The 27,785-nt window shown below is 44.0% G+C and overlaps 3 protein-coding genes and 1 long non-coding RNA gene across 15 annotated transcripts; 1 reads left to right on the top strand and 3 right to left on the bottom strand.

Annotated features, from left to right (window-relative positions):
* Positions 1 to 1,518: 1,518 nt before the first annotated feature.
* LOC136516139 (E3 ubiquitin-protein ligase BRE1-like) lies at positions 1,519 to 2,283 on the bottom strand. The gene has a single exon (XM_066509520.1). The coding sequence runs from the start codon at positions 2,281 to 2,283 to the stop codon at positions 1,519 to 1,521; it is 765 nt and encodes a 254-aa protein (XP_066365617.1).
* Positions 2,284 to 2,536: 253 nt separating this feature from the next.
* LOC136516138 (uncharacterized) lies at positions 2,537 to 3,487 on the bottom strand. Its single transcript, XM_066509519.1, has one exon. It carries the CDS (start codon positions 3,485 to 3,487, stop codon positions 2,537 to 2,539), a length of 951 nt encoding a protein of 316 aa, XP_066365616.1.
* Positions 3,488 to 6,222: 2,735 nt separating this feature from the next.
* Positions 6,223 to 21,629, bottom strand: LOC136516470 (uncharacterized). 8 transcript variants are annotated; one of them, XR_010774069.1, is made up of 7 exons: positions 21,287 to 21,629; positions 21,072 to 21,215; positions 20,649 to 20,720; positions 16,422 to 19,838; positions 14,958 to 15,347; positions 6,827 to 13,499; positions 6,223 to 6,555 (listed from the first exon to the last, which is right to left on the bottom strand). It is a non-coding gene; the product is annotated as an uncharacterized lncRNA (long non-coding RNA). The 8 variants fall into 8 exon arrangements; XR_010774074.1 differs by lacking the exon at positions 6,827 to 13,499; XR_010774068.1 differs by lacking the exon at positions 14,958 to 15,347.
* A 1,175-nt stretch (positions 21,630 to 22,804) lies between these two features.
* LOC136516275 (uncharacterized) lies at positions 22,805 to 25,043 on the top strand. Of its 5 annotated transcripts, none has more exons than XM_066509634.1 (3): positions 22,805 to 22,960; positions 23,052 to 23,156; positions 23,313 to 25,043. In XM_066509634.1, exons 1-3 carry the CDS (start codon positions 22,839 to 22,841, stop codon positions 24,727 to 24,729), a joined length of 1,644 nt encoding a protein of 547 aa, XP_066365731.1. In that variant the 5' UTR covers positions 22,805 to 22,838; the 3' UTR covers positions 24,730 to 25,043. The 5 variants fall into 5 exon arrangements, with proteins under 5 accessions (XP_066365731.1, XP_066365735.1, XP_066365733.1 ...); XM_066509636.1 differs by having other exon boundaries at positions 22,890 to 22,960; positions 23,052 to 23,113; XM_066509635.1 differs by having other exon boundaries at positions 22,928 to 22,960; positions 23,052 to 23,152.
* Positions 25,044 to 27,785: the final 2,742 nt, after the last annotated feature.

Genomic DNA, 27,785 nt, shown 5'->3' with positions numbered 1-27,785 from the left:
TGGCGACAGCGAGCGTGGAGGAGAGGCGGCGGAGCGGCGTACGGATTGAAGATGAACAATCTATTCGATGCATAGCATGCCGTGTTGATTGCTCCGGCCCAAAACTTCTCGGGGGTGTTGTACTCATCTAGCATAGCTCTTGCAAGTGTGATTAGTGTCCAGTTCTTTCTCTCAACAACTCCATTTTGTTGAGGTGTATAAGTTGCGGATACTTCATGTTTGATTCCCACCTCATTACAATAGCTCTCTATGTTGGTGTTGACAAACTCGGTGCCATTGTCACTTCTAATCTTCTTGATCTTGATATCAAATTCATTTTGAGCTCTCTTGGCAAACTTCTTGAAAGAACTTGTGGCTTCCCCTTTGTCATGAAGAAAGAATACCCATGTGAATCTTGAATAATCATCAACAATCACAAGACAAAAGAGATTTCCACCCAAGCTTGCATAGGTTGTTGGTCCAAATAGATCCATGTGTAGCAATTCAAGTACCCTTGATGTAGACATGAAGGCTTTGTGAGGATGAGTGTTGGCAACTTGCTTGCCGGCTTGACATGCACTACAAAGCTTGTCTTTCTCAAATACATCTTTGATTAATCTAATCATATCTTTCTTCATTAGTTTGTTGAGAGTACTCATTCCAACATGTGCTAGCCTTCTATGCCATAACCAACCGAGTGAGGACTTGGAGAACAAACAAGTTTGCAAGTTAGCATCATTTGAAGTGAAGTCCACTAGATAGAGGTTGTTGTGCTGGAAACCTTTGAATATCACTTGCTCATCATCCATTCTTGACACAACTACTTCATTAGGAGTGAATAAGCATTGGAAACCAAGATCACAAAGTTGACCAACGGATAGCAAGTTGAAGCTCAAAGATGCAACAAACAAGACATTTGATATTGAATGATCATTGGAGATTGCCACTTTGCCTAATCCTTGAACTTTCCCTTTTGAATTATCCCCAAAAGTAATCTTGTCTTGATTGTCCACATCTTCTTCTAGTGAGGTGAACATACGAGAGTTACCGGTCATATGTTGAGTGCAACCACTATCTATAACCTAATGGCATCCACCGGTCTTGTAGTTCACCTACACACACAAGAGATCAAGCTTGTTGTTTAGGCACCCATTGTTGACGGGGGCCAATTACTTTCTCTACTAGTGACTTAGCCACCCAAATATTTCTTGGTCTATTCTTGCTTGGTGGCCCAAGAAACACAACTAGTGGCTTTCCTTTAGCATCCTTCTTGATGAGATAGTGAGCATTGTATGCGAAGGGTCTAGTGTGCTTGGGCAAGGATTGTGGAGGAGGTGTCACACAATCATGGGCGAAATGGCCTTCCCTACCACACTCAAAGCACCTTCTTGTCTTTGGCTTTGGCTTAGCTTGATAGTTGTACTTGGCTTGATATTGGGATTGAGCTTTGGCTTTAGCTTTGGCTTTCTTGACTTGAGTTGATTTGTATCCAATACCACACTTGTCATTCTTCATGACGGTGTTCATAAGAAGCTCACTTTAGAGATTATGACCCTTAGTGAACTTCTCAAATCCAATAGCAAGGTGGTTCTTCTCAATCTTTAGTTTCTTGTTTTCTTCCCTTAGCTTATCAACTTCAAGTGACATGTCATAGTCTTCATCATGTGCCTCAATCACAATAGCTTTGGTTGTGGTGAGCTTGGCAAGATCCAACTTGAGCTTCTCATTTTCATTTTTGATCTTGACATAGTCATCATAGTGATTTGCCACAACCACTTGCTTGCCCTTGCAACTAGACTCTTGCTCAATGAACTCAACCATTAAGTCATCACATGAAGTTGCTACATCAATCTTAGCAATGGGGTTAATAGCAACATGTGGTTCATCAACAAGATATTCATTTGCAATGAGAAGAGTATCATAATTGATTTTAACATTTGTATACTCATCTTGAAGTAAGTTATATCTAGTTCTAAGCTCTTGAGATGTCCTCTCTAGCTTATCATGTTTCTCTTTAAGCTCTTTGAGAGATAATTTGAGCTCCTTGGCAAGTGAAGATATAGATTTGTTTTCACTTTTAAGTTCATTACTAGCTCTAGTGGCAATGTCAAGTTGATCAATGAGTGAATCATTGTGTTGCTCAAGTTGACCATTTTTAGCCCTAGTCTTCATTATGATTTTGGTGTATTTACCAAGCAATTTAGCAAGTTCATCATAAGTGGGAGCTTCAAACTCATCATCACTATCACTATAACTATCACTTCCCTCATCCTCACTTTGTACCTTCCGGTCACCCTTGGCCATAAGGCATAGGTGTGTAGAGGATGTAGAAGATGGCGGAGGTGGAGGTGATGGCAATGAAGTCCCAATCACTAGAGCAGCCACCTTCTCATCATCACTATCATCATCGGATGATCCACTTGAGCTTTCGATGTCGGTGAGCCAATCACCAACAATATAAGCCTTGCCATTCTTCTTCTTTTGATGATGGAATCTCTTCTTCTTATAGCGATCCTTCTTGAATGGCTTGTCATTCTTCTTCTCATCATCACTTGATTCATCTCTCATCTTTGCCATTCTTGTACTTCTTCTTGTACTTGTCTTTCTTTGGCTTGGTGCATTGATGAGATAGATGACCAAGATCTCCACAATTGTAGCAATCCATTTCAGAGATTGGTTTTCTCTTGCTACTTGTGAAGAATTTCTTCTTTCTTGAGTCAAACTTGACACCGCTTTTGTTGAGCTTCTTGAGCATCTTTGTGGTCTTCCTTACTATAAGAGCAATGTTGGTGTCATCTTCATCTTCACTTGTGCTTTCAAGTTCTATCTTGTTCTTGCCCTTGTCATGGCTTGCCTTGAATGCCAAGTCTTTCTTCTTGTTGGAAGATGTTGACTCTTCTTTGGGGTTGATATGCAAGTACATCTCATGAGCATTGATCTTTCCCAATATTTGAGTTGGTGTAGCATTGGAAAGATCTCCTTGATGAAGAACCGTGATAATGTGCCCATATTTGCCAATTGGGAGCACACACAATATCTTCCTCACAACATCGAGTGGTTGCATTTGTGTGAGTCCAAGACCATTTAGCTCTTCTACAAGGATATTCAAGTGTGAGTACATTTCATTAGCATTTTCATTTGGAAGTATAGTAAAAGCATTCATCTTGCTAATGACCAAATGATAGCGTTCCTCACGCTCACTGTTTGTGCCTTCATGAAGAGCACAAATATTGGTCCATAACTCATGTTCGTCTTTAGCATTACGCACACGGTTGAAAACATCCTTGCAAATGCCTCTAAAAATGATGTTTTTGGCTTTTGCATTCCATTTTTCATGATGGGTGTCATCACCAAATGGGTCATCATCATATCTAATATTAGCAAACCCATCGGTGGCGGCTTTGAGCACCCCAACATCGACGGCCTCTAGATAAGCCTCCATACAAACTTTCCAATATGGAAAGTCGTCTCCTTCAAAGAAGGGTGGTGGTCTATCCCCATGGGACATCTTGCTCTAGGCGGTGAAGCCTAATTTAAGAGCACAAGGCTCTAATACCAATTGAAAGGATCAAGATGCCTAAGAGGGAAGGTGAATTGGGCTTCTCTAAATTTTTAAGCAATAATTGAACCTAGAACTAAAAACCAATTAACCCCCTAGTGCTTAAGCAAGTGTGTATCAAGGAACTTGGCACTAGACCTACCAACCTAGCATGATATCATAGCAAGCATAGCAAGAAACAAGTGATTTGCAAGAATGTAATGCTTGAATGTAAAGCTAGGAGGAGAAAAAGCAAGAAATGACTCGTCGACGTTTTCTCGAGGTATCGAGGAGTCGACACTCCCCCCTAGTCCTCGTTGGAGCACCCGCGCAAGGGTATCGCTCCCCCTTAGTCCGCGCAAGGACTAAGTGCTCTCTACGGGCTAATTCTTCGCCGCTCCGGCTCAGTGAATCGCCCACAACCGATCACAACTTGGCTTGAGTCATCCACAATCGCCTCCAGATGATCTTCAAGCTCTTCAACACCACCAAACCATCTAGGTGCTGTCAAACACCAAGAGTAACAAGCTAGAACTCTCACTTGACTCACACAAGCCTAATGAGATGAGTGGGTGCACACTTGTTGCTCTCAATTCACTAATGAGGAGTCTAATCTATGGATTAGCAAATCTCAAATCCTCACTAGGGCCCTTGCTTTCTCTCACTCTCAAGTGCTTCTCAGTTGTTCAAATGAGCAAAGGTACACAGTAGAAGCAAGGGGAAGGGGTATAAATACCCCCCACCTCGAAACATACCTCTTCACAGAAACTGCGCTGTTAAGTGTTCACCGGACGCACCGGTCGTATGCACCGCACGCGTTCGGTGGTTAGCCAATGGCTAGTTCAGATTCAAACAGCGTAGCACCGGACGCACCGGTGCCTACCCACCGGACGCGTCCGGTGGCTTCTAGACCTCTCTGGAACCTCTCTGTAAGTCCACCGGATGCATCAGTGTGTCCGGTCCACATCCACCGGACGCGTCCGGTGCGGCGTGGAGCTTACTGGACATCGACCGGACGCTACGACCGGACGCTGCCCAAAACACTGGAGTGCGTCCGGTGCTATCTCACGCGCAAGCTGAGTACACCGGACGCACCGGTGCCTCAGAGGGGGTGCGTCCGGTGGCTAACCCTAGCCACTGGACACACACCGGACGCGTCCGGTGCCAGTTGCACCAGCGTCCGGTGCACACAAAAACCCCTCTAACAACTCCGAATTGAATTTCATCGAATACGAAAGTTGTTCCAACTGATCTTAGGGCCAACCTAGAGCTACTTAGGGCTATGTTAGACAAGTGTGCACCACACCTAAAACATTAGACTCACCTAAGTCAAGCTACTCATTCAAGGCCCCCTTTATAGTATGGTCAAAGGTCAAAACAAGAACCTAGACTATTCTAAGTGTCTCCCAACTCCATTGACACTTAGACCTAGTTCATTCTAAGTCTTGTCGTCATCCTTTGAAAACCGAAACGATAACCATCGCTAAGGGGCATGAAATCCATTGGTTGCCCATTTCATCACCATTATCATGACTTAACTCAATTTGCCTCTGCAAAACACACGTTAGTCATAATAATCTTGCATTGTCGTTAATCATCGAAACTCATGAGGCCTAGATGCTTTCAGGTAGGTTCGTGTGGAAGTGCGGAGGTGAGGAGCACGCAGAGGGCAGGTGGTGGCTCCGCCAATCCTGTGTGGCCTAGGCCGAGGCATCTGTGGGTGCCATACAAGTAGGTAAGGGAACAGATGGAGCTTCCACGCCGAATCCGCCGGACGATGTATCGGAGGACGGGAGGCGCAACCTAGTGCAGGATGACGCCAGCGGCGGCGCTAACCCTAGCGACGGAGAGGGTCGACAGGGGATGGCCGCGCTTGGGCGGTGCGAGGGACAAAAGGAAATTTGGAATTTCGGATGGTGGCGCCGCGTAACACCAGGTGGGCGAACGTGGGTCCCACCTATCGGCGCCGATTCATTTTAGAGGGTGGAAGAAAGAAGTGCCGGGAGAACGGGAGTTCGTGGTTTTTGTCTTGCCGGTAGACCTAGACATTTACCGCTTTTTAGTTGTAGAGATGGGTTGCCGTGCACATGCATAGAGCCATAGACATACAAGGCCAGGCCACCAGGCTCTCGCGCGCAGGTCATGTGGCTTTACCGGTAGCGCATAATGAACAGTTGTGCTAGTCATAGCTCGCAGCAGCAGCGACTTGCCATAGACATCTACTACCTCCGTTCCAACAAAATATAAATCTTGTTTTACGAGAAGTCATTAAGTTTGACTAAGATTTTAAAAGATATTATCTACATTAGATCTCTAATTAAATTTATTATAAAAATATATTATATGAATAATCTAATGATACTTATTACGTATCATAAATATTAATAATTTGATATATGGATTTTACTACAGCCTAAGCGTGCAGGAAACCCACCATCCGACTGCACACTCCTTTTTTGAAACCAACCAACTTGCTTGCCAGACAAGGAAAGAAATGGGCACGGGAGAGCTCCACGCGCTTAACGGACAAACGCACGCCAAACGAGCACAGCTGCCAAGCCAGGCCCACGGGAAAAACCAGATTCATCATCCCATCTTCTTCTAAAGTGAGCATTTTATAACTTTCACATAGTAACATGTATTCCCCACCAATTTGGATCTAGAAAATCTCATGCATCGTCTAGAAAACCAGAGAACCCAAGATGATCAACAAAATCACATACATTCAACATTAAGCAAGTAGCAAGTGTTGAGGCGAAAGTATCAACAATAACAGGTATTGAAAGTCAAATTAATGCATTTTCTATGTTTCTTCCCTTCATATCTCCACTCCAAGATTCTTCCTGTTTCGACTCTTACTGGTTCCCTTCATATCTTTTGTTGGCCAAGCATTTAATTTTCATTTTGGATAATGAGCTTTACTAAAATTGCTTCATTAGCAAAACTAAATTGCTTGTAACTGTTGAAGAAAATGCTTTGTAGGGGTTGAAGTGTTGAGGCAAGTCCATGTACGGGAATTCATCTACAGGACCACGACCCTGCAAATAAGAGGGAAGCCATTAGGATGCAGGATAGTGAATTTACTATATTCTAGTTGAGAACCAAGCAAAAGCAATGTTTGACTGAAAATCTAAAAGAAACAATTAACCAACAGAATTGTGCATGCCATTGTTCATTTTCTTGATAAGGAGCCTTGTTCAGTAACCTTCCGACTGGAGCCCACTAGCTTTTAAGGTTATCTATGTGACTATGTAGTTGAAAATGTGTTTCATCTTCTGAGCAGAAGTATGTATAGTAAAGAACAATCACCTTCCAACATTTCATGATGGTAAAAGTAGATTAACAAAAGCATAGTGTTGACGTTGAAGATGACCTCAAGCCAACACACCATCAAGGCCTTAGACGCCCAAAGAGGTTGTAGATCAACCTGCAACGCAGCAAGTATGCAGCGTAATCAGCCAAACCGATCTAGAGACCAATAGGGCTGACGTGGAACTCGTTCTCGGCTGAAAAGGCTCTCGAACCACTCTCAGAAAGATCCGTCAGGGAGAGGCACGTGGAGGATCTCCTAGGACCAGCAAGACTGCCTAGGATGCCAACAAATCTCGTAGAGTCTTCCCGAACAGCAGGAGGGGTTGAGAGAGGGGAATTAGGACAAAAGAGTTGATATGTTGTGTTTTTTGACGATTGGATAGATGGGAATTCAATCGACCATGATCCTCTCATATATATAGAGGGTGGTGGTCCTATCCCAGTAGAAAACCTCTCCAAGACTTATTTTCCAAGTTTCCCACAAGCTTGGAAGAGTTGAGATCGAGTTTGGACTCTCCCTGATTCGGACTGAGAAAATCAAAAGTTCTGATAGGGGTCAAAAGTTCTGATTTTCGCGCAAAACTAGCACCTCCAGGCGAGGCGAGCATCAGAAGTTCTTACAGGGGGGGTCAGAAGTTCTGAGTTTCGCGCAAAGCCAAAACTCCCATGCGAAAGTCAGAAGTTCTAGTAGGGGGTCAGAAGTTCTGCTTTCCGCATAAAGCCAGAACTCCTATGCGAAAGTCAGACGTTCTGGTAGAGGGTCAGAAGTTCTGATCTTCGCACAATGGACAATTTTGGTTGCCAACATATGCCCCCTGTTTTCAGTTGAATGATGCATAAACCTAAAAAGGCCTATCAAAACAAAACCAAACAGCGACGATACCCATCTCATCAGCTGCTCAGTGGCTAAGGCCGATGTATGTATCGGCCATTGTTTGGATAGCACTTAGGCTTCTTGCCAAATACTTGAAAAATACTTTTTCAAGTACCTTCCGTTGAATGCTCTGTTGAGACGTTCACCTTTCAATGTCTCTAGCAAATAAGAATTACCGAATATCACTTTAATCACTTTGTAAGGACCTTCTCAATTTGGTGACCACTTGCCGAACTTGTTGCTCTTCGATCCAATTGATAGTATGATTTTTCACACTAATTCTCCCACTTGGAACGATTTGCTCTTGACTTTCTTGTTGTATTTCTTGGCAACTCGAGCTTTGTCTTTCTCTATTTCCTTGAGAGCTTTTAATCTTACATCAATCACCTCATAGATATTATCCATCATCAGATCATGATACAAAACAGCAGATAGATCATTTTGTTTAGCAAGCCTATGTGCATCCAAATTCATCTCGACGGATAACACGGCCTCTTGATCATATACCAACTCAAAAGGAGTAACTTTTGTAGCACCATGCCTTGAAATGCGATGTGCCCATATAGCTTCAAACAAAACTTGATCAAAGTCTTATTACTAGACTCCGTCTGGTCATTGGCTTGAGCATAGTACGGAGATGAATTGAGCAACTTTATTTTATATAATTCGGCAAATTCCCTCACCTCCTTAAACTCAAATGATGTCCCTTGATCTGTAGTTAATGTTTGAGGGATGCCGAATCTATGGATGATATGCTCAGTGATGAACTCAATTACCTCCTTGTGTGTCATATTCTTCAAAGGAACTGCCTCAGTCCACTTAGTAAAGTAATCCGTAGCAACCAACACAAATCAGTGTTCCTTGAAAGATGGATGAATTTGGCCAATGAAGTTCAGCCCCCAACCACGAAAAGGCCATGGTTTGATGATAGGATGAAGCATAGCAGCAGGCGCAAGCTGAAGATTTTCAAACCTTTGACACTCTTCGCAACCCTTGTAGTAACAAAAACAATCGGCCACCATAGTAGACCAATAGAAACCGGCTCTACGCAATAACCACTTCATCTTCGGGGCCGATTGATGCGTACCACAAATGCCTTCACGGACTTCTCCCATAGCCACTCTTACTTGATCAGATCCAAAGCACTTAAGCAGCAAATCTTCGGTAGTTTTCCAATAGAGCTCATCGTTATGCAACACATACTTGAAAGCACTCCACCGAACACTCTTATCAACTTTAGCACTTGGATCACGTAGATATCTCAGCAAAGGGCGTCCTCCAATCATCTAAATCGGCCCCAACATCACTGGAAGTTACGTTGGGCCAATTTGGAAGTTTCTCGAGCGAATTGACTAGGCTAGTCGCTGGAGAGTTGGCTGAGCCGACTGGGGCAGCCGGCTTAGCCGACTTGGAGGCGTCGGCCTAGCCGACTAGGGGCTGCTGCAGAGGAGTCGGCTGAGCCGACTTGGTCTGCACCTGCATGGAAAAATTCCAGATTTTTATGCATCGGCTTTTCTTGAACATGAAAATTATGCCCACCGACGTCATAGCCAGATGCTTGTTGAGCTAACATGTTGGCCTTATAATTTTCATACCTTGAAACATGCAAAATTCGAAATTCGGCAAAAGAACCAATAACATCAAGGCAAGCTCTTAGTGATCCTTCTAAACATTGAAATTCACCAGCAACTTGCTGTACCACCAGCAAGGAATCACCATAGGCATCAACATGTTTTACTTCTATGGACCACAACATGATCAACCCGAATAATAGAGCTTCATATTCGGTTTGATTGTTGGTACAAGAGAAATCTAATCGGCTTGATATCCCAATTTCAACACCATTGGAAGAAACATGAATAATACCAACACCTTGGCCATCTTTACAAACTGATCAATCAAAGTATAATTTCCATAGAGTAAAAAGTAAGGTAATTGACTTCATCTTCTAAATCTATACCATGCTCAACAATGAAATCAGCAAGAACCTGACCCTTTAATGTTTTCAATGGTTCAAAAGTCAAGTCATATTCTATTAGTGTGTATGCCCATTTGTCTATCCTTCCACAAAGAATTGGCCGATATAACATGTGCTTTATCACATCGTCCTAGCAAGCAACAACACATATACTAGACAAAAGATGATGCCTCATCTTAGCACAAGCATAGTACAGTGACAATCATAATTTCTCTATATGGGCATACCTTGCTCGGGATCAAGAAGACGGCGACCAAGATAAGCAATCACATATTCTTTATCTTCATCTTCTTGAGTCAAAATAGCCCCGATTATCTTCTCTTCGGCAGCAATATATAATTTAAAAGAAACTCTCCCTCTAGGTGCACAAAGAACCGGTGGTATTGCCAAATATTCCTTTATCTTCTCAAATGCCTCTTGTTGCTTTGCCCTCCAAGTGAATTCAGATCCATCCTTCATCTTCAATATGGGACTGAAAGGAATAATTTTCCCGTACAAGTTAGCAATAAATCTTCTCAAATAGTTCACCTTCCCTAGGAACTTTTGCAAGTCCTTGCATGTAGGCGCCTGAACTTTCTTGATCTTTTCTATCCTCTTGGGATCAACCTTTATGCCTTTATCATAAATTATGAAGCCCAAGAACTTCCCAGCCGATACTCCAAAAGCACATTTGAGTGGGTTCATCTTCAATCCATAACGGCGCATTCTTTCAAAAGCAAGGCGTAAATCGGCCAAATGAGATTTATGGACAGCCGATTTAATCACAATATCATCAATGTATACCTCCATAATCACCCCAATTAGATCATGAAAAATCAAATTCATAGCTCTTTGATAAGTAGCACCTGCATTCTTCAGCCTACATGTCATCACAACCCACTCAAAGAGACCAACAAACCCAGGACATATGAAAGCTGTATGAAGCATCATTGATAAGCATATCTACTATAGGCATAGGATATTCATCTTTTGGAGTGGCTCTATTCAGATCTCTAAAATCAATGCAGACTCTGACCTTATCAAAATCTTTCTTCTCAACAAGCACAATATTAGAAACCCACTCCGCATACCTGTATGGCTTAATAAACCCTGCTTGCAATAGCCGATTAATCTCCTCTTTAATCCTATCATAAATTATAGAATTAAATCGACAGGGGCTTTGCTTGAAAGTCCTGGATCCTTTCTTAATGGGGAGCCGATGCTTAACAAGCTTTCAGCTCAATCCAAGCATCTCTGTATAATTCCATGCAAAACAATCAATGTATTCCTTGAGAAGCGCGATTAACTCATCTTTGTAATCGGCTTCCAAGTTTTGATTAATAAACGTCGGTCGGGGGCACAGAGACATCCCCAATATCAACCTGTTCCAAAGGGTCGGCCGACGTAAAACTATGGCCCAACTTGTCGAGCTCATCAAAATCATCAATAGCTTCACTGGCATCGGCTTATTAGCCCGATACTGTTCAACACGATGTTTTAACCATTCAACGTTGGCATCCATTACAATAAATTGATTACATGATGATATTGAGCTGATTATCAATCGGCTTCAAAGATACAGGAACAAAACCTTGCTTGGTAACACTGATAAATTCAAAGCTAGAAAGGTCCCTACCAGACAAGCAAGCAATAGCATCATGCCCCCCAAGCGAAGGAGCATCGGCTGCAGCAACGTTAGCCGATGAATCTGAATGCACAACCTCAACAGCATCTCCCACCCATTGGATGAGAAATTGGTGCAAGCTAGATGGCACGCAGCGATTGGCATGGATCAAATCACGTCCAAGTATCAAGTTATAGCTACCTTGCACGTCGGCGACGAAAAACGCCATGACCAGAGTCTTGCTTCCAATGGTGAGCTCCATGTTAGCAACTCCCCTAGCCGGGATGGAAGCACCTCCTCCACACCGCTGATCGTCATATTGGTCTTGATTAGCTCCTCATCAGTGCCACCAAGCTTCTTGTAAAGCGGATATGGCATCAAGTTCACTATCATCCCACTGTCCACCAACATGCTATGGACCGGTGTGCCATTGATATGGCCCTTCACATGTAGAGGCTAGAGATGGTTGACGGAGTCATCTGGTTTCTAAAATACAGCGCTCTCCATTGCAAAATTAAATTCTGCCGCCGTGGAGTCATTTGCCACGATGTAGTAATCGATAGACAAAACAACCACATTGACCTCCGCTCTCTCCAGGGTAGCCACATAGTCAACCATCTCCTCGTCGGGAACCTCAGGAACCTCCATGCCAACTAGAACAGCAACGGTAGTAGCGAAATCATCGGAGAACACCTTAGAGGCACCCGGGACAGCAGGAGTCGGCTCAGCCGACTCGGAAGTCGGCTTAGCCAACTCTGGAGCTTCTAGAGCAGTAGGGGCAAGCGAAGTCGGCTTAGCCGACTCAGGAGTCGACTTAGCCGACTAGCTAGCAGTAGCAACGGCGTTTTGACCTTCCGGAGGGATTTCGACATGTACGGGGTTGAGGATTTCATTCTCCATCTTGGCAAGCTTCTCCCTCTTCTGTTGCTTATGCTAGGCACACTGCAATTTGCGCCGCTGAGTCTTGTTCAACCCACGAGGACACCATATGGGTTGCCAATACTTGGAATCTCCTTCGGCGCGCTTCTTTTCTTCAATTCCAGCAACATCTTTGGGAGCTTCATCTTGCTTAGATGCTGAAACTTCTTCAATTACAATCGGCCCATCATGATTAATGACAGGAGCTTCCATGGAGCCGATTGTGATGACCGATCAAGGCCTAGCTCTTGGTGGGGGAACAGCGAGAGCTTCAACCTTCTTAGGCACATAAACTTGCTGCATTGGTGCTTTTCTCGATTCTTGTGGAGTCAAAGTCCTGAGAGTAATCACACGGTCTTGACTTGCACCACCGGAGCTCGATTGACCATTGTTCAATCGGCTAAACACGGAGGTTCTTGGGACTTGACCAGCAGGCTCTCCCCACCTTTATTGACTATGCATAGGCGCCGCCGGAGGATACGACATCCAAACTCCATAAGGACCCCATTGTGGCATAACCGGAGGTAGAATCGGGGACCCCAACAAGATACACGAGGAGCAACTCCCTGAGGTGGAGCTGCTGGTTGCACCACCGCCAACTGTTTGGACTTGTCATCTTCTCGCTTAGGCGAAGTAGACTCTTTTTTTTAACAGCTGATTCTTAAATCGGCCATTTGTTGCTTATACTTGGTCATGAGTCTGTCAAAGGTGCATTGTTTCTTCACAAGCTCTTCCTGGTTTTTCTTCTCATTGGTCTTCCAGTGCCAATCTTCGGACGCTGTGGAACAAACGTGCACAAAACACGAACGCCGGAGGAACCAGGGCTACTAGAACCAGGGGAGTCGGCTAAGCCGACTGGGGCAGTCGGCTGCTCAGCCGACTTGGCTGAACTGGGGGTAGAGTCGGCTAAGCCGACTCCATGAGTCGACTGGCTCTGCGATGTGCTGGAGTCAGCTTGGCCGACTAGTGTAGTCAGCCTAGCCGGCCTCTGTTGTGTCGCCGCTGTTCCGTACCACCGTTGCCTTCTCAAATATTGCGTTGATCCAGCGGTGATCTTCAACTTGTTCCAGCCTTCATCATCCTTTTCGAGCACCACCTTGCGCCCCGAATTCTTTTCGACATTCGGTGCAACACGTGGTTCGCCGATAATCATGTTCTTGCCTTGAGTTGTATCGGCTTGCTCTGGACGAATCAAAACATCGGGCGCCCCTACTTCAACCATATGCATGGGAAAAGGGACCTTATCAACTTGCATATTAGAAAGACTCAATCGTCCCTCATTAAGGGTCGATTGGACCTGCCGACGAAAAACATTACAATCATTAGTGGCGTGAGAAAAAGAATTACGATATTTACAATAAGCCCTTCTCTTTAACTCATCAGCTGAAGGGAATGTATAATTGATTCTAATATAACAGAATTTCAACAATTCATCAAAGATTCGGTCACATTTACAGAAATCAAAAATAAATTTCATTTCCTCATTCTGATTCTTATGAATCGGCTTGAGAAGGACAAGTAACCAATTTATTCTCTGCTGGCCATTTAATTTCAGAAGCTAAAAATTCTTTATTATCATCAGAGCAATCAGAATTATCATCAATAAAGTGCACGCCCTGACGATGTGACTTGTAAGCATCACGAGACTCTAATGCGCGAAACGACCTTTTGAAGCAATTGATTGACATTAACAAATTCATAATGATCAAGTTTTTCCCTGATACTAGGACGTAAACCAGCAAAGCATAAATCCGTTAAATCTCTTTCAGAAATCATTAAATGAAAACATCGATTCTTGATTTCTCTAAATCGTTTGAAAAAATCAAGGACGGACTCATCACGCCCTTGACGAACTGATGTAAGGTGAGACAATCTAGTTTCATGAGCACAATTATAAAAGTAATTATGAAATTTCTCTTCTAATTAAACCCATGAACCAATAGAACAAGATGGTAATGAAGTAAACCATGCAAAAGCTGTGCTAGTAAGTGACAAAGGAAAATTACGAACTTTGATAAAATCAAAAGCACTAGCTTCACCCAATTGTGCAAGAAACATGCTAATGTGCTCCATGGTTGATTTACTATCATCATCACTAAATTTGTTAAAATCAGGTACCCTCCACCCATCAGTTGCTTTCATGAAATCAAAATGCGAAGGGTACGATTTGCAGTATGTAGTCCTACTAGGCTTGATTTATACACCCAAACTTTCTTCAAGTGATTTAGACAACTCATCACTAAACCGATTCAAAGTTTCATTAAAATTGGTAGTAGGAGCAGTAGGTGTATTATCAAGTATAGGGATTTGACTTGGTGACTTCGGTGGGTTTGAAAGAACCGTGTTTTGCCCCCACCGAAGCTCGCTTTGTAGCTGATCTTTGATCGGTTCGTGTGTTTCAAGTCGAATTTTGATCATAGATAACCAATTGTGAAGATGGAGCAACACCGGCTAAACCGGCCTTATCGATTTCAAATGTCGAAGGGGCCGATTTGCCTTTATTTGCTGCTGCATATCACCCTTGGTTTTCATAAAAATTTAAAGGCATGCCAAACTCAAGTTGTTTAGAAGAAGCAACACCCGATTGGTTACCATCGGTTGTTTTCCCTTCTAACTTATCAAAACGAGCCATGATCATATTTACCGCAGCTAAAAGATTATTATCTGTTACTTTCTTATGATCTTCCATCATAGTAGCGTAATTGGCATGCATAGGATAAGGATCTTCATCATATTTAGGTTCAGTGGTCCTTACCTCAGATGCAGCGGGTGCGGATGATGTAGAAGTGATCAACTCGCTGAAATCTGGCTCCTTGTATTGGGTGACATTGTCCCGCCGATCTTTAGTGCAACTCTGAAGAAAAGCCTTCAGAACGGCCTTGAACTTGGCCTCCACTTGTTGCTTCAGCTCCTCGAAAGCTCTTCAACGGTCTCGGGATGGTTGATGTTAGCATCATGAGGGACGCGAGTCTTGTCGCCCTTCTCACCTGCATCATCACCCTTGCTTCCCATGCCGATCTTAGATTGAATCTTGGATTGCTTCGCCTTCCCCAGCGGAGTTGTCAAAAAGTATGTTGACGTTAAAGATGACCTCAAGCCAACACACCAGTAAGGCCTTGGAAGCCCAAAGAGGTTATAGATCAACCTGCAACGCAGCAAGAACGCGGCGTAATCAGCCAAACCGATCTAGAGACCGATAGGGCCGACGTGGAGCTCGTTCTCGGCTGAAAAGACTCACGAACCACTCCCGGAAGGATCCATCAGGGAGAGGCACGTGGAGGATCTCCTAATACCAGCAAGGCCACCTAGGATGCCAACAAATTTCGTGGAGAGACTTGCCGAACAGCAGGACGGGTTGAGAGAGGGGAATTAGGGCAAAGGAGTTGATATGTTGTGTTTTTTGACGATTGGATAGATGAGAACTCAATCGGCCATGATCCTCTAATATATATATAGAGGGGTGGTCTTATCCCAGTAGGAAACCTCTCCAAGACTTATTTTTCAAGTTTCCCACGAGCTTGTAAGAGTTAGGATCGAGTTTGGACTCTCCCTGATTCGGACTGCGAAAATCAACAATTCTGACAGGGTTCAGAAGTTCTGATTTTCGCGCAAAGCTAGCACCTCCAAGCAAGCATCAGAAGTTCTTACAGGAGGTCAGAAGTTCTGACTTTCGCGCAAAGCCAGAACTCCCATGCGAAAGTCAGAAGTTATGGTAGGAGATCAGAAGTTCTGCTTTCCGCATAAAGCCAGAACTCCTATGCGAAAGTCAGAAGTTCTAGTAGGGGGTCAGAAGTTCTGGTCTTCGCACAATGGACAATTTTGGTTGTCAACACATAACCAACAGTCATAGAATGAAGAAACATAATGCCGATGAATTGAATGTTAGTGTTGATAAGTTCGATTTTCAGTATGTTCATCAGTCCCATGTTCGATTTTTTTTTAATATACAGATTTACTCACATCTGAAGAGACAAGATTCATTTTGTTTATGTACAAGGACAGCAGAATACTATATCCACATTGCAAATACCACAATCCATATATAATTTTGAAGTACTCGATAAGGTTACAGTGAACTCCATAGAAGATAGAACTCAACTGACTGTAACCAAAGTGAGAAGCTAAATTTTACTTGTGTTGCTAATTTCGTTCATTATTCAACGATTGACAGACTGGAGCATCACACACACATGGGGATACTGTTAAGACGAGAGCTTACGATGAGATTGTAACTCTTGGCAAGCAGGTAGTATATCCTCCAGAACTGATTATCCTTCATGTGCCAAGGGCACAGATCGTACTGAATCTTGGAGTTCCTGCACGAGATGAGATCTGCGGGAAACCACAAAAAAAAAAAGGGCAGACCCAGTGCCGGAGGTTCCCACATGAGTGGGGTCTGGGGAAGGGAAAAACCGAGGCAAGCCTTCCCCCCGCAAAATCTGCGGAGAGGCTGCTTCGAACCCATGACCTGGTGACTCAGTGAGACAGCTCTCACCACTGCACCAGGCCTGCCCTTCTGCGGGAAACCACCAACCTTAGCTTTATTTCATTTGTTAGGCAAAACAATGTTAAGAATTAAGCAATAATATGGTTATATATTAGGCAAAACAGTGTGGTTGATAAAGCAATAATATTGAGATAACCAGAAATGAAGGCCGATAGCTCAGGCATGAGGAGAAATGGGTGCACATAGTTCTAAAATTTAGGCGAGCAAGGTTAGCTGTAAAGGCGAGATCAACGAGTGCCTATGTGGCCCCACTTGGAGGAGGACCTAGGATGGTGACACGGTGAGGAGCAAGATCCAAGGTTGTGGGTCAGCCCGGACCACACAGCAACGCCGTGCAAGGCTACTCCTGCAGCACGACACGAGGCTTGCACTCGAACTGTGCGTCCACCTGGCCCAGCAAACTCGTCAGCAGTGCCTTAGACCTCCATGCTGACAACGGAGAGGCGAAGCACGGGGTGACTAAGTGGTGCCGTCTTAGCCTTGTAGAAGATGGAGATGTGGATGCACCACCTGATGGGGCAGCCGTCGGAGCCGTAGACACGTGCGACGCTCGCGTCCTCGCCCTCCACCACAGCGGAGACGGAGGGCGATGGGGTGTCCACAAGCGCATGGCAGGGGAGAGAAAGGGAGGAGATAAATGAGACATAATGAGGGGGCTTGTGATAAGGCCGGTGTCCAGAGGCTTCCATCAGCGCAGGTGCATTGGATCATCTGTTAACGGCAGATGGGTGTGTGTGCGTGCAAAGAAAAAATTACCGCCGGGCTAAATAAAGTCATTATCACACGAGGTAGTCTTTAACTAAGAATCTGTCATCTTAAGATACACGAAGTAGTCTCTTTAAGCCCTATCCTCTAGTACAAAAGCATGGATTGGCATCATCATCAATGCCAGATCATTACAACACTACAAATGCTAAAGCCAGAACATAAAAATGCTAAACCAAAATAAAAAATTGCTTGCTGATTTAGCATAAGTTGGCTCTAAATGAAATATGTGGGCTCACGACAGTTGTGAGGATTAGGCATTTCACTTGTGTGATGAAGAAAGCTATGATCCATGGGCCTACCTCTGTTGTGCAGCGCGTGTGTTTATCCATGGAGGGACAAGTTAAAGCTGGGCTAGGTACGTGTGCCTAAATATTTGAAATTTAGTCTGGTACGGAAGGCATTTATGTATGAAACAAAAAGCATTTCTGGTGTGCAGCGCGTGTATTTATCTACAGAAAAAAATTAACTTTGAATCTATATATTGTAGGTAGGCCTAGAAGCATTGTTAGAAATAAGAGTGACAATAGATTGTTAGAAATAAGAATGACCATGGATTGAACAAGCACTAACTATCGTAATAGGATGGAGTCATGTAACAGTTCCTAAATCCAAAGCAGCTGGCTGAACATGAAACCGGCATTTGCTAATACCAAACTCAAAAAAACCATAAATGTAATACCAATATCAAAAGAACCACACAAATGCTCGACTGACAGTATAAATTGGAAAACCGCTGAAGTATAAAAGGAAACTACTTAATTATTACAGAAAAAATGCTAGATCTTATACTATAAAATGCTTTATTGTGGCTGAAAAATGCTCAACTGATATCTCTCATATTATATTTATGGCATACTAGCATATAAATCCTACTATTTCGTAGAGCATAGCAAGGGAGGTAAAAGGAGGAGATAAATGAGAAGAAGTGCAGGGGAGCTTGTGATAAGGCCCACTTCACGAGGCTCCCCTCGGCGCTATGCCTATGCATTTGGAACATCTGTGAACAGCCAGATGGGTGTGTGTCTATGCTCAAAGACAAAATAACAGAAGCCCTGAATGAAAGTGATTAACAAAAAAAAAAAAGAAACCCCAATACAACTCAAAAGATGAGTCCTATCCCCATCTCGTCCTCGCCTCATCCAGGTCAACCAAGATCCACCGTGCTCATTCACCTCCACCACCCTATTAGGCTACCTTTCATGCCTTTATTTCATCCGTTAGACAAAATAGTGTTAAGAATAAAGCAATTATATTGTTTCAAATTAGGCAAAATAGTGTACTAGATTAAGCAATAATAGTGACGATATTACTAGAAATGGCAGTCGATAGCTGGCACAAGGAGAAATGGTGGCACATGGTTCACATTTAGGTGGGCAAGGTCGACTGTAAAGCTAGATCAGCTATGCCTATGTGGCCCTGCTCGAAGGAGGATCCAAGATGGTGACACGGTGAGGAGCACCACGCTAGCCAGATCCGGGGTCCTGTGCCAGCCTGAGAGCACACAACGACGCCACGCAAATCTACTTTTGCAGAGTGCATGAGACTTGCCCTCAAATTGTGCATCCACCTAGCACAGCAGCTCGTCGATGGTGCCTTAGACCTCCACGGCAACGATGGAGAGGCGGAGCATGAGGTGACTAAGCGGGGTCGCCTGGGGAGGGGCGGCATGAAATGGAAGGGCGTCGCCGCATTGTCCCGCCTTGTAGAAGAGGGAGGCACCACCCGCTGGGGCAGCCATAGACACGCAGGATGCTCCCGTCCTCAACGTCTACCACCGCGGTGACGGAGAGGGAGAGGGGGTGTCTGGCGAGCACGTTGCAAGGGAGAGAAAAGGGAGGAGACAAATGAGAGACAGTGTTGGCTGGAGCAGGTGCATTGGATCATGTGTTAAGGGTGACTGTGTGTGCAGAGATAAAATTACCACCGACCTAAATGAAGTCATCAATCAAACAAGAAATTCTTTACCTAAGGATCTATATTATCTAAGCATCCACAAACTAGTCTTGAAGCCCCATCCACTAGTACCGAAGCATGGATTGGCACATCATCATTGGTAGATCATTAGAACACTAAAAAATGCTAAAATCAGAAAACAAAAATGCTAAACCAAAATGATCAAATTGCTTGTTGATTTAGCATAAGTGGGCTATGAAATGAAATTTGTGGGACCTCAGTTGTGAAGATGGGTCATGGCACTGACGTCATGAAGAAAGCTAAATTGTTGTGCCCCGTGCTCTCCATAACACAGAACTGTATGTTGATCCTCACCTTGGCCTCTTCAGCATCAGACAACATAGCGGGAATCTCCATCTAAGGGCACCCCTATCACAACTCTTCCTCGCTGGATTCTCCCTTAAAATTCTGGAACATAATTTGGCATAAACAAATCAACCAGTTCTGCTATTGGTAGAGCCTAATTCTCACAAAAGAAATCAACCAATTTGATAGTAACAATCATCAGTCTAAAATAGGAAGAAATTGAAAGGTGGTGTATGTCCTCCAGCTATATGCAACCACAACACATTATACAGGAGGATGACAAATTGCAGAAAAAAATGGAGGCAAAAGTCACCAGTTTTGTGTGTTCCAATGCCAAAGCACCATTACACCAATACAGGGTATTCAGATTAATAATCATTGAACAGATGTTATAACAAGAGCCCTGAAGAACAATATGCGCAATTTGTTAGCTGAATATTTACGGAATTTTTTAGCTTTTCATTAACAGTAATCACAATCCTAGGCATGAAATCCTAGTGCTGACAATCCTAGTATTGAAATCTTTGTAATGCATCAAAATTCTGTTTAGAAAAGCTGCAGGGGTGACTCAGCTAACGTCATCACTTGTTCTAACCGTTTAATATTCAGAGCTTAATTAAGTTTCAGGTATGACAACTTAATTAAGTTACAAGGATACAGAAAAAGGCTCACTTATCAAAGGTACTATGAAATTTGAAAAGGTGGCAATAGAAAAGAATCCTCACTCAATCTATTGTGCACAATGTGCTTGCGTTTGTTAAACGCTTATAGTATCATACAAAAATGCATGACTGAAATTTCAATACTGCTCTACAATTCAGTACACTAATCTATCTAAAAGATAAAGTCATGGCTAATGAAAATATATTCATCACAGTAAACAAAAACTGAGAAGAAAGAACCCTCACTAACCTGACTATTTCGCCCAGGAGATTGGAAACACCATGTCAAAAGCCACTATCTTCATCAGGCTCAAACTAAGCTCTAACAAAAAGAAGTTAACACATGTTAATTGATCTGACCCTGGTTGCACCATAATGTCACAGCTAATGTTACTTCTTTAGCTAATTTAAAAGATTAGTAGGAACAATATTAGTACACATATGAACTACTAAATAATAATAATGTTAGAAATGGGGAGCGACTTCAATTGAAACCCTATCCCTAAACACACCTAAACAAACGAGCATACTTCAGGAGAAAAAGTAGATGGATAATCTAGGAACTGGGAAGCTAGACATGAGAATCAATATTCAAGTATGCTGTAGGATTTTGGAACGGATATTGAAGCAAAACCAAAAAAATGGCATGAGAACAAGGGGGAGAATCCTTAACTGAAGCTGGGAAATTACACTGGTAGCATTGGAACCTCGATGCCAATGGCCGCTACCTCCGTCAGTGCCAGTTCATAGTCTGCTGCGAGATTGACCGTGATTTGAAACCCAGCTGCTACAAGATTCACCAGCAATTGGAGACCCGCTGATGCGAGATTCATTGGGATTAGAACGGGGGATTATGGAAGAAAAAAAGTGATGAGAATCCTTACGTACCTTACAAACCCATGGAGTCTAGGAGATCTGGATCCTCGGCGACGGCGGAGGCCGCGACCCTACTCGAACCTTCACGAATCCCTCTCCATGAATCATGGGCGAAATCGTTCCTGTTACCTCCGCCCATGAGCGCTCGTCGCCGGCGTCCACCCAGATTCGAAGGGATTTCTCCCCTCATCGCTGGATGCTGCTAGATTCGTCAGTGATTGAAGGCCTATACACTGGTGACGGCTCGATTCGCCGGTGATTTTTGCAGGAGGAATCGAGGATAGGAACGGGAAGAGAGGAGGAATCGAGGAGAGAGAACGAGAGAGAGGAAATGGGGAATCGACGTCTGAGTGTTGACCTGATGTTCCCGTGACCCCACGTAGCAGTATATGATTAATGCTAACCGCATGTGAGATCGGACGGCAGCGACGGCTGCGCGTTCCCGAGCGCTAAGGGCGTGTTTCGTTGCGCGGACTCAAGTTTAAAGTTTAGCCCTTGATTAGTTCGCGAAAAGTGCGAAATTTGGCTACTGTAGCACTTTCGTTTTTATTTGGCAATTAGTATTTAATCATGGACTAATTAGGCTCAAAACGTTCGTCTCGTAATTTCCAACCAAACTGTGCAATTAGTTTTTATTTTCGTCTACATTTAATGCTCCATGCACGTACCGCAAGATTCGATATGACGGGTACTGTAGCACTTTTTCGGAAAACTTTTCGCGAACTAAACAAGGGCTTAGCATATATAAAAAAAATGTTTGAGATAGGTACGAAGTATTAAATATAGACTATTTATGAAAATAAAAATATAGGTTGAGACTAATTTGCGAGATGATTTTTTAAGACTAATTAGGTCATGTTTAGTTGCCCCCAAATTCCAGAATTTGGTACTATGCAAAAAGAAGATTTCCCGTCACATCAAACTTGCGGTACATGCATGGAGTACTAAATATTGACGAAATCAAAAACTAATTGCACAGTTTGGTTGTACTTTGCGAGACGAACGTTTTGAGCCTAATTAGTCAACGATTGGACAATTATTACCAAATAAAAACAAAACGCTACAGTGAACCTAATTTTGGCGGCGCTGATTCCGGGCGAGCAACTAAACGAGGCCTTAGCCAAACACCCCAGGTAACATCCGACGTGACACCTATTAAACTTTAGTTCCTACAGCCAAACACCCCCTAACGCGTGCGCCCGAAATCTAGCATTTAGGTTGATATATACTCTCTCCGTCCCTAAAAAGAGTCATTCTCGCTTCTCAAAAAATCAACAACTTATAAGTTTGACCAAATATATTTAACAAAATATTAATATTTATGACAGAAATTAAAAATCTTTGATTTTTCGGGATGCGAGATTTACATCTCCACGGCAGGGAGTTACGGAGTTGAGTCGTGAACGTCCTTCCATCGGGGAAACGAAAACATCTCGCCAGCACCAATTGACGAGATTGACCCATCAGCGCTTAATTTAGCCGGGCTCCTGAGAAGCGGCCCATGCGTCCTCGGAGAAAATAGCCCACGAACAGCCCAGAAGGTTCCTGTAAAATATCCCCACGCATGACCGTCCAGACTCCAGACCTATCTCGCGACGCCCACCCCCGCCGCCGCTCCGCTCCCATTCTGCTCCGATCTGGTTTCAGAAGCTCCGCACCGTCGCCTCCATTCTCCAGCGGCCACAGGTCAGCAGCAGCCTGCAGATCTGCTTCATCTTCATCCTCTGTGGTCAGAATCCTTCCCTTTTCTCCTTAACTTCGTTATCTTCTTGTAAAGGTATCGCTGCGGGCTGCTGCTACCTGGCTGGATCGCTCGCAAGGAAAGACAGCAGAAGGAAGGTGCTTGGTTGCTGCTGCCTGCTTCTGCTGCTGCTGGTGGTAGGTACTCTTCCTTCGTTCCTCACAAGAGCTAGATCTAGGCTAGGCAGCTAATACTCAAGCAGACGAGATTTCCTCTCGGAACGGGGTGGGAAAAAATCTTTTCTTGTTCCACCTCTTATCCGTAATGATTTGTTTTTTTTTTTCGATGTCTTTGAAGTCGACGACTGAATCCACCGACGATGGGCCTCTCGCGTCGGTTTCTGAATCTGATCGTGGACAACCGCATCCAGGGAGCCAAATCGCTGTGCTCCATTGATCTGAGGCGACACAAGTTGTTCAACACAACAACGCCAGCACCCAAAGGAAACGCCCTGGCTTTGAACAAGATTCGGCTTCCCAGCCCCAGCCTCAGCAAGCGGACATCAGATTCCGATCTCAAGGACCAACGGCTTCACTTCTTCCAGGCTGCGGATCGAAGGGTTGATGCAATGGAGAGCCCGCTTCCGGCCCAAAGCATCAACCTCGGAGCCTCTGCCATGGGCTACTCAACGGAAACATGCGTCCGGAAGCAGGCAGCAGCTTCAGTAACAAGAACGATCCGGACGATTGAACTTCCCCAACCAGTCATGAACTTTCGATGCTCAATCGTAGACTGCTATTGGTATCTGAAGTGTTTGCCGCTTTCAGATCGTAAGCTGCTGTGTGTGGACCCATATGCCCGTACTGCCCTCTTCGACCTGGGCTTGCGCCAGGTGGAGGCCATTCCCTACCTCCATGTGCCCAAGCATTCGCCGTTGCCCTGCTTTGTCCCCCTCCCATCCAGTTCTGATGCCACCGAAGACGGCAATGGCAGCTTCTACATCCTGGAGGGTTCTCCCTATCAGGAGCTGCAGGGAGACGACGACACCAGACAGCAGCTGAGCAATCAGTTTGAGGCATTTGTCTACCACAGCGAGTCCAAGTCCTGGCAGAGGCAGCTCCTTCCACCGCCGCCATTCGTCTGTGACCCTAAGCACTGCAAGCGCAGGGGCCCCGACATCACCTCTTATGCAGTGGTTGAACGAGGTGGCTCCCATGTCATCTTTGTATCAGTGGATGGTGCTGGCACCTACTCCTTGGACACGGTGACACACACTTGGAGCCATGTCGGCGACTGGGTGCTACCCTTCACAGGCAAGGTCGAATATGTGCCGGAGCTGAAGCTGTGGTTTGGCATCTGCGCCCAGGACTGGCAACTGGGCGCTGCTGAACTGTCCACCATGGACTCCCAGCCACAGCTAATAGGCACTTGGAAGGAGCTCAAGGCACCTGGAGACTGGAGGCAGCTGAAGCCTCCTCAGCTTGTCAACCTGGGCTCTGGCCGGTTCTGCATCACAAGGTTCTTCTTCCGTGGTCTACTGCATCCCATGGCCTTCTCTGATTCGGAATATGATGATCCAGTTGATGAGGAATATTTCACTGTCTTGACTGGTATCGATGTGGTGCCATGTATCCATGACGCCTACGGGACAGCCAATCACACCTTTAGCGGAGGCATTGGCAGCAAGGGGAAAGTGGAGCTCCAAATGATCAAGCACAATTCAAGACGCCACATGTCTAATGGCAGCGATGGTACCATTGAGGGAGTGTTCTGAATAAGTTTGGTTCGTTGCTTCAATACCCCCTTGGTATCCATCACTACTATCATGCGTCTGAATAATTTGTCTGCAAGAGACAACTTGGTATCTCTTCGTAGCTTGAGGACTTGCTTTACTTTGTCATGAAAGTCTAGCTGTTTTTTGTTTAGTGCTAAATGTATGGTGATATTGCCTTTTGCAATTGTACAATCCGACCGAGTTATCTTAATTTTCGCTCTACCATTTATGTGGTGACACCGAAGACTCATGTATCGTACAATACTCTTTGAGGGCTTTTAATTACCATGAAAGTCTTTAAGAGCGTAGTAGTATATTTTCTACTATGTTTAGTGACAATGACATCTCTTGCGATAAAGCAATATAAAGCAAAATAGTCTGATTCTCACTCTCCAATGTCAAGGAACGTACACAAATCGTTTAGTAGACCATATCCAAGAGATGAACCCTTGATACCTTGTGGAGAAACACATCTCCACAACGGCATGCAGCCGCCCACCTTATCTTCCACCACCCATTGCTGCTTTGTGATTCACGTTGGTCAATGCCTCCCCTCTACCTTGTGATTCGCGTTGGTCAACTCCTTCCCTCTACCAACCCTGCTCTTTCCAACTCCAGCGTTTCTTTTTGAGGGTTTTATCTGTATGCCATTATAAAATATGGTCGTTACCTACAGATTATTAAAAAATCGAACTCACCCAGGTGCCATCGGCAGAACTCTTTTATCGTCCACGCCATTCCATCCACATTCACCGCTAACGGTGGCTAACGGAGCTATGAAAAGACTTAAATGCCCTTAGCTAGAGATGCAAGATAAAGTTCCGTTTTCCCCTGTGCCACTCCGTGGCTGAGTGTTTTTTTGGCACCAAACTGATTGCCGTTGACCATTCTTGACTGCACTAATTTAATTGATATTTAAATTATTTGCAATATTTTTAGTTTCGAATATCACAAATTCGAAAATATCGCTACTCTTATATTAAACAACAACATATTCCTACAGCAATATTTTCGATCTAGCTGGTATCCAAGACTAAAATCAAAACAAAAATAATACTAAGTTAAGCTAATATTGAAAAATAATTTAACAATCTCATCACGCCGAGGTGAGGGAGGCAAATTGTAGAGGACCCGGTCCTTTATGGATCGTGGAGGACCTTGGCCCCCAGACGACACGTGCGTGTCAACAATCTCAAAGCACATGCTCCTCTTTGCTTCCTTTCAACTCTTTTTCTATTCTCATTTGACGGCCGTCACTTCCACGTTAAGGCTCCACCCTTCTATCGGAAGCCACAAGCAGCAGCAGCTAGCGAAGCGTTGGTCACCTGTTAAGCGCAGCTACGATGGATCGAAGCAAAGCAGATGCTGCCGCAACGCCATGCGCATGTTTGCAATCCAGTTCTTGCTCCCCCACGTCTTCCTTTCGTAACAATTTATTTGAGTTTGTAATGCCTTTACATTATAGCAATCACCATGTTTGCTTGTGCTTATCAGCGCTTATTTAGCACTGTTTTTCTCTCACAACAAATCAGCATCAGCCTGAATAAGCCAGCCAGAAACCATCCAGCAAACAGGGTGAATATAAATTGGTTCAGGGGCAGTTCAACTCAAATGCTACTGCTATTGCTACAACATTGGCGTCAAGCAATATGATGATGCCATTTGGAGAAAATTCCATAATGTTCATTCCAGGAATCCAAGGAGAGTTTACAAAGCTCTTCGTACAAGCTCATCATCAAGTGCCTACTTGTCGTCGCTTACAATTTGATAAATGAAGTGATGATACATGTGGTAACATTCAAGTATTTTGCATCTCGATGTAAGCAAGGAGCCAGGAAGGTGCCTCCATGTTGATTGGTACTATTTGCACATGTTAGGATCAATTTCATACTAGATAGATTCCTCCGAGTACTTGTTATTTACCTGCACCTGAAAAACAGCAATCAGTCTTTTGTATCCACGGCCCATAGTTTTCAGTTGTAACAATGTGCTGCAGCATGGGTGAAAAAATAAAGTGTATATGAGCCATCTAGAGTATGCAAGAACATTACACAGTATAGTTGTTATTATTGCGCTCTCTAGACTTTAAGTTGCAGAAACATTATAGGCCAGTCATTCAGAAACAAGACTATATCAGTAGGTAGAATTGTTCAACTTGTTCTACTTGTAGCCACTCACTGTTGGTCAAGAACAAAGTGGGCCAAACAATGTATTCGTCCATCACGAGAGCTTGGCTCCGTTCGCTGGTCTGAAACTTAGCTGAAAAATACTGTTCCGGCTGAATTGTTGTGAGAGAAAAACACTGTTCCGGCTGAAAAAAGAAGCCGACCAAGCCATTTTTAAGACAAGCGAACGGGGCCAGTATTGACAATCAAAAAATTGAAGTGATTTTTATTGGAATGGAAAATTATAGCATGGCTCAAAAGCAGATAGACCACATGAAAGGATCAAGATGCCCAAGAGAGGAGGTGAATTGGACTAATTCTAAATTTCTTGCAATAATTAAGACATACGCTTAGCCCATTTCACCATCTTGTGCCTACAAATGTTTCTATTGTTTTACCGCACAAAAATTTTGCACCCTAGGTTCCAATCCTACTCTAGCATGGCAATTCGAAGAATATAAAGACATGAATTGAATTGCTCAAATGTAAATGCTCAAAGTAAAGAGAGGAAGAGAAATACGGTGATGTTTTTTCGAGATATCGGAGAGTCGTCACTCCCCACTAGTCCTCGTTGGAGCACCCGTGCAAGGGTGTTGTGGCAGAACCGCCCGATTTAACACGCTTTCGGTGACACTTGTCTTCCACTAGACACTAAGTACCCCGAAAGGGAGCTAGATCGAGCAGTTTCGTCGAGCACACCCCCTGGGAGAACTCGAACAATCCACATTTTTCATCCAGGATCCAATAATGAGTACAAGCTTACAATACTTAGTCCATTTCATACCACATAGAGTCTTAGAAATTATTTATTACAGTACCAAAGTTCAGAGTGCGATAATTTAAACAGCGGAAATAAAATAAACATTTAGTGATATGATATAAGGATCCGTC

The sequence above is a fragment of the Miscanthus floridulus genome, chromosome 17, assembly GCF_019320115.1.
Source record: "Miscanthus floridulus cultivar M001 chromosome 17, ASM1932011v1, whole genome shotgun sequence".
Classification (NCBI taxonomy): Eukaryota; Viridiplantae; Streptophyta; class Magnoliopsida; order Poales; family Poaceae; genus Miscanthus; species Miscanthus floridulus.
The sequence above is the reverse complement of the archived record's forward strand: the minus strand, read 5'-3'. Positions and strand labels throughout refer to the sequence as shown.

Excerpts from the sequence above, each read along its gene's own strand:
- LOC136516138 (XM_066509519.1), bottom strand. The coding sequence starts at position 3,487 with ATGTCCCATGGGGATAGACCACCACCCTTCTTTGAAGGAGACGACTTT.
- LOC136516275 (XM_066509634.1), top strand. The coding sequence starts at position 22,839 with ATGACCGTCCAGACTCCAGACCTATCTCGCGACGCCCACCCCCGCCGC. Across the intron at positions 22,961-23,051 it reads CCATTCTCCAGCGGCCACAG|GTATCGCTGCGGGCTGCTGC; the intron begins GTCAGCAGCAGC and ends CTTCTTGTAAAG. Across the intron at positions 23,157-23,312 it reads TCTGCTGCTGCTGGTGGTAG|TCGACGACTGAATCCACCGA; the intron begins GTACTCTTCCTT and ends ATGTCTTTGAAG.
- LOC136516139 (XM_066509520.1), bottom strand. The coding sequence starts at position 2,283 with ATGGCCAAGGGTGACCGGAAGGTACAAAGTGAGGATGAGGGAAGTGAT.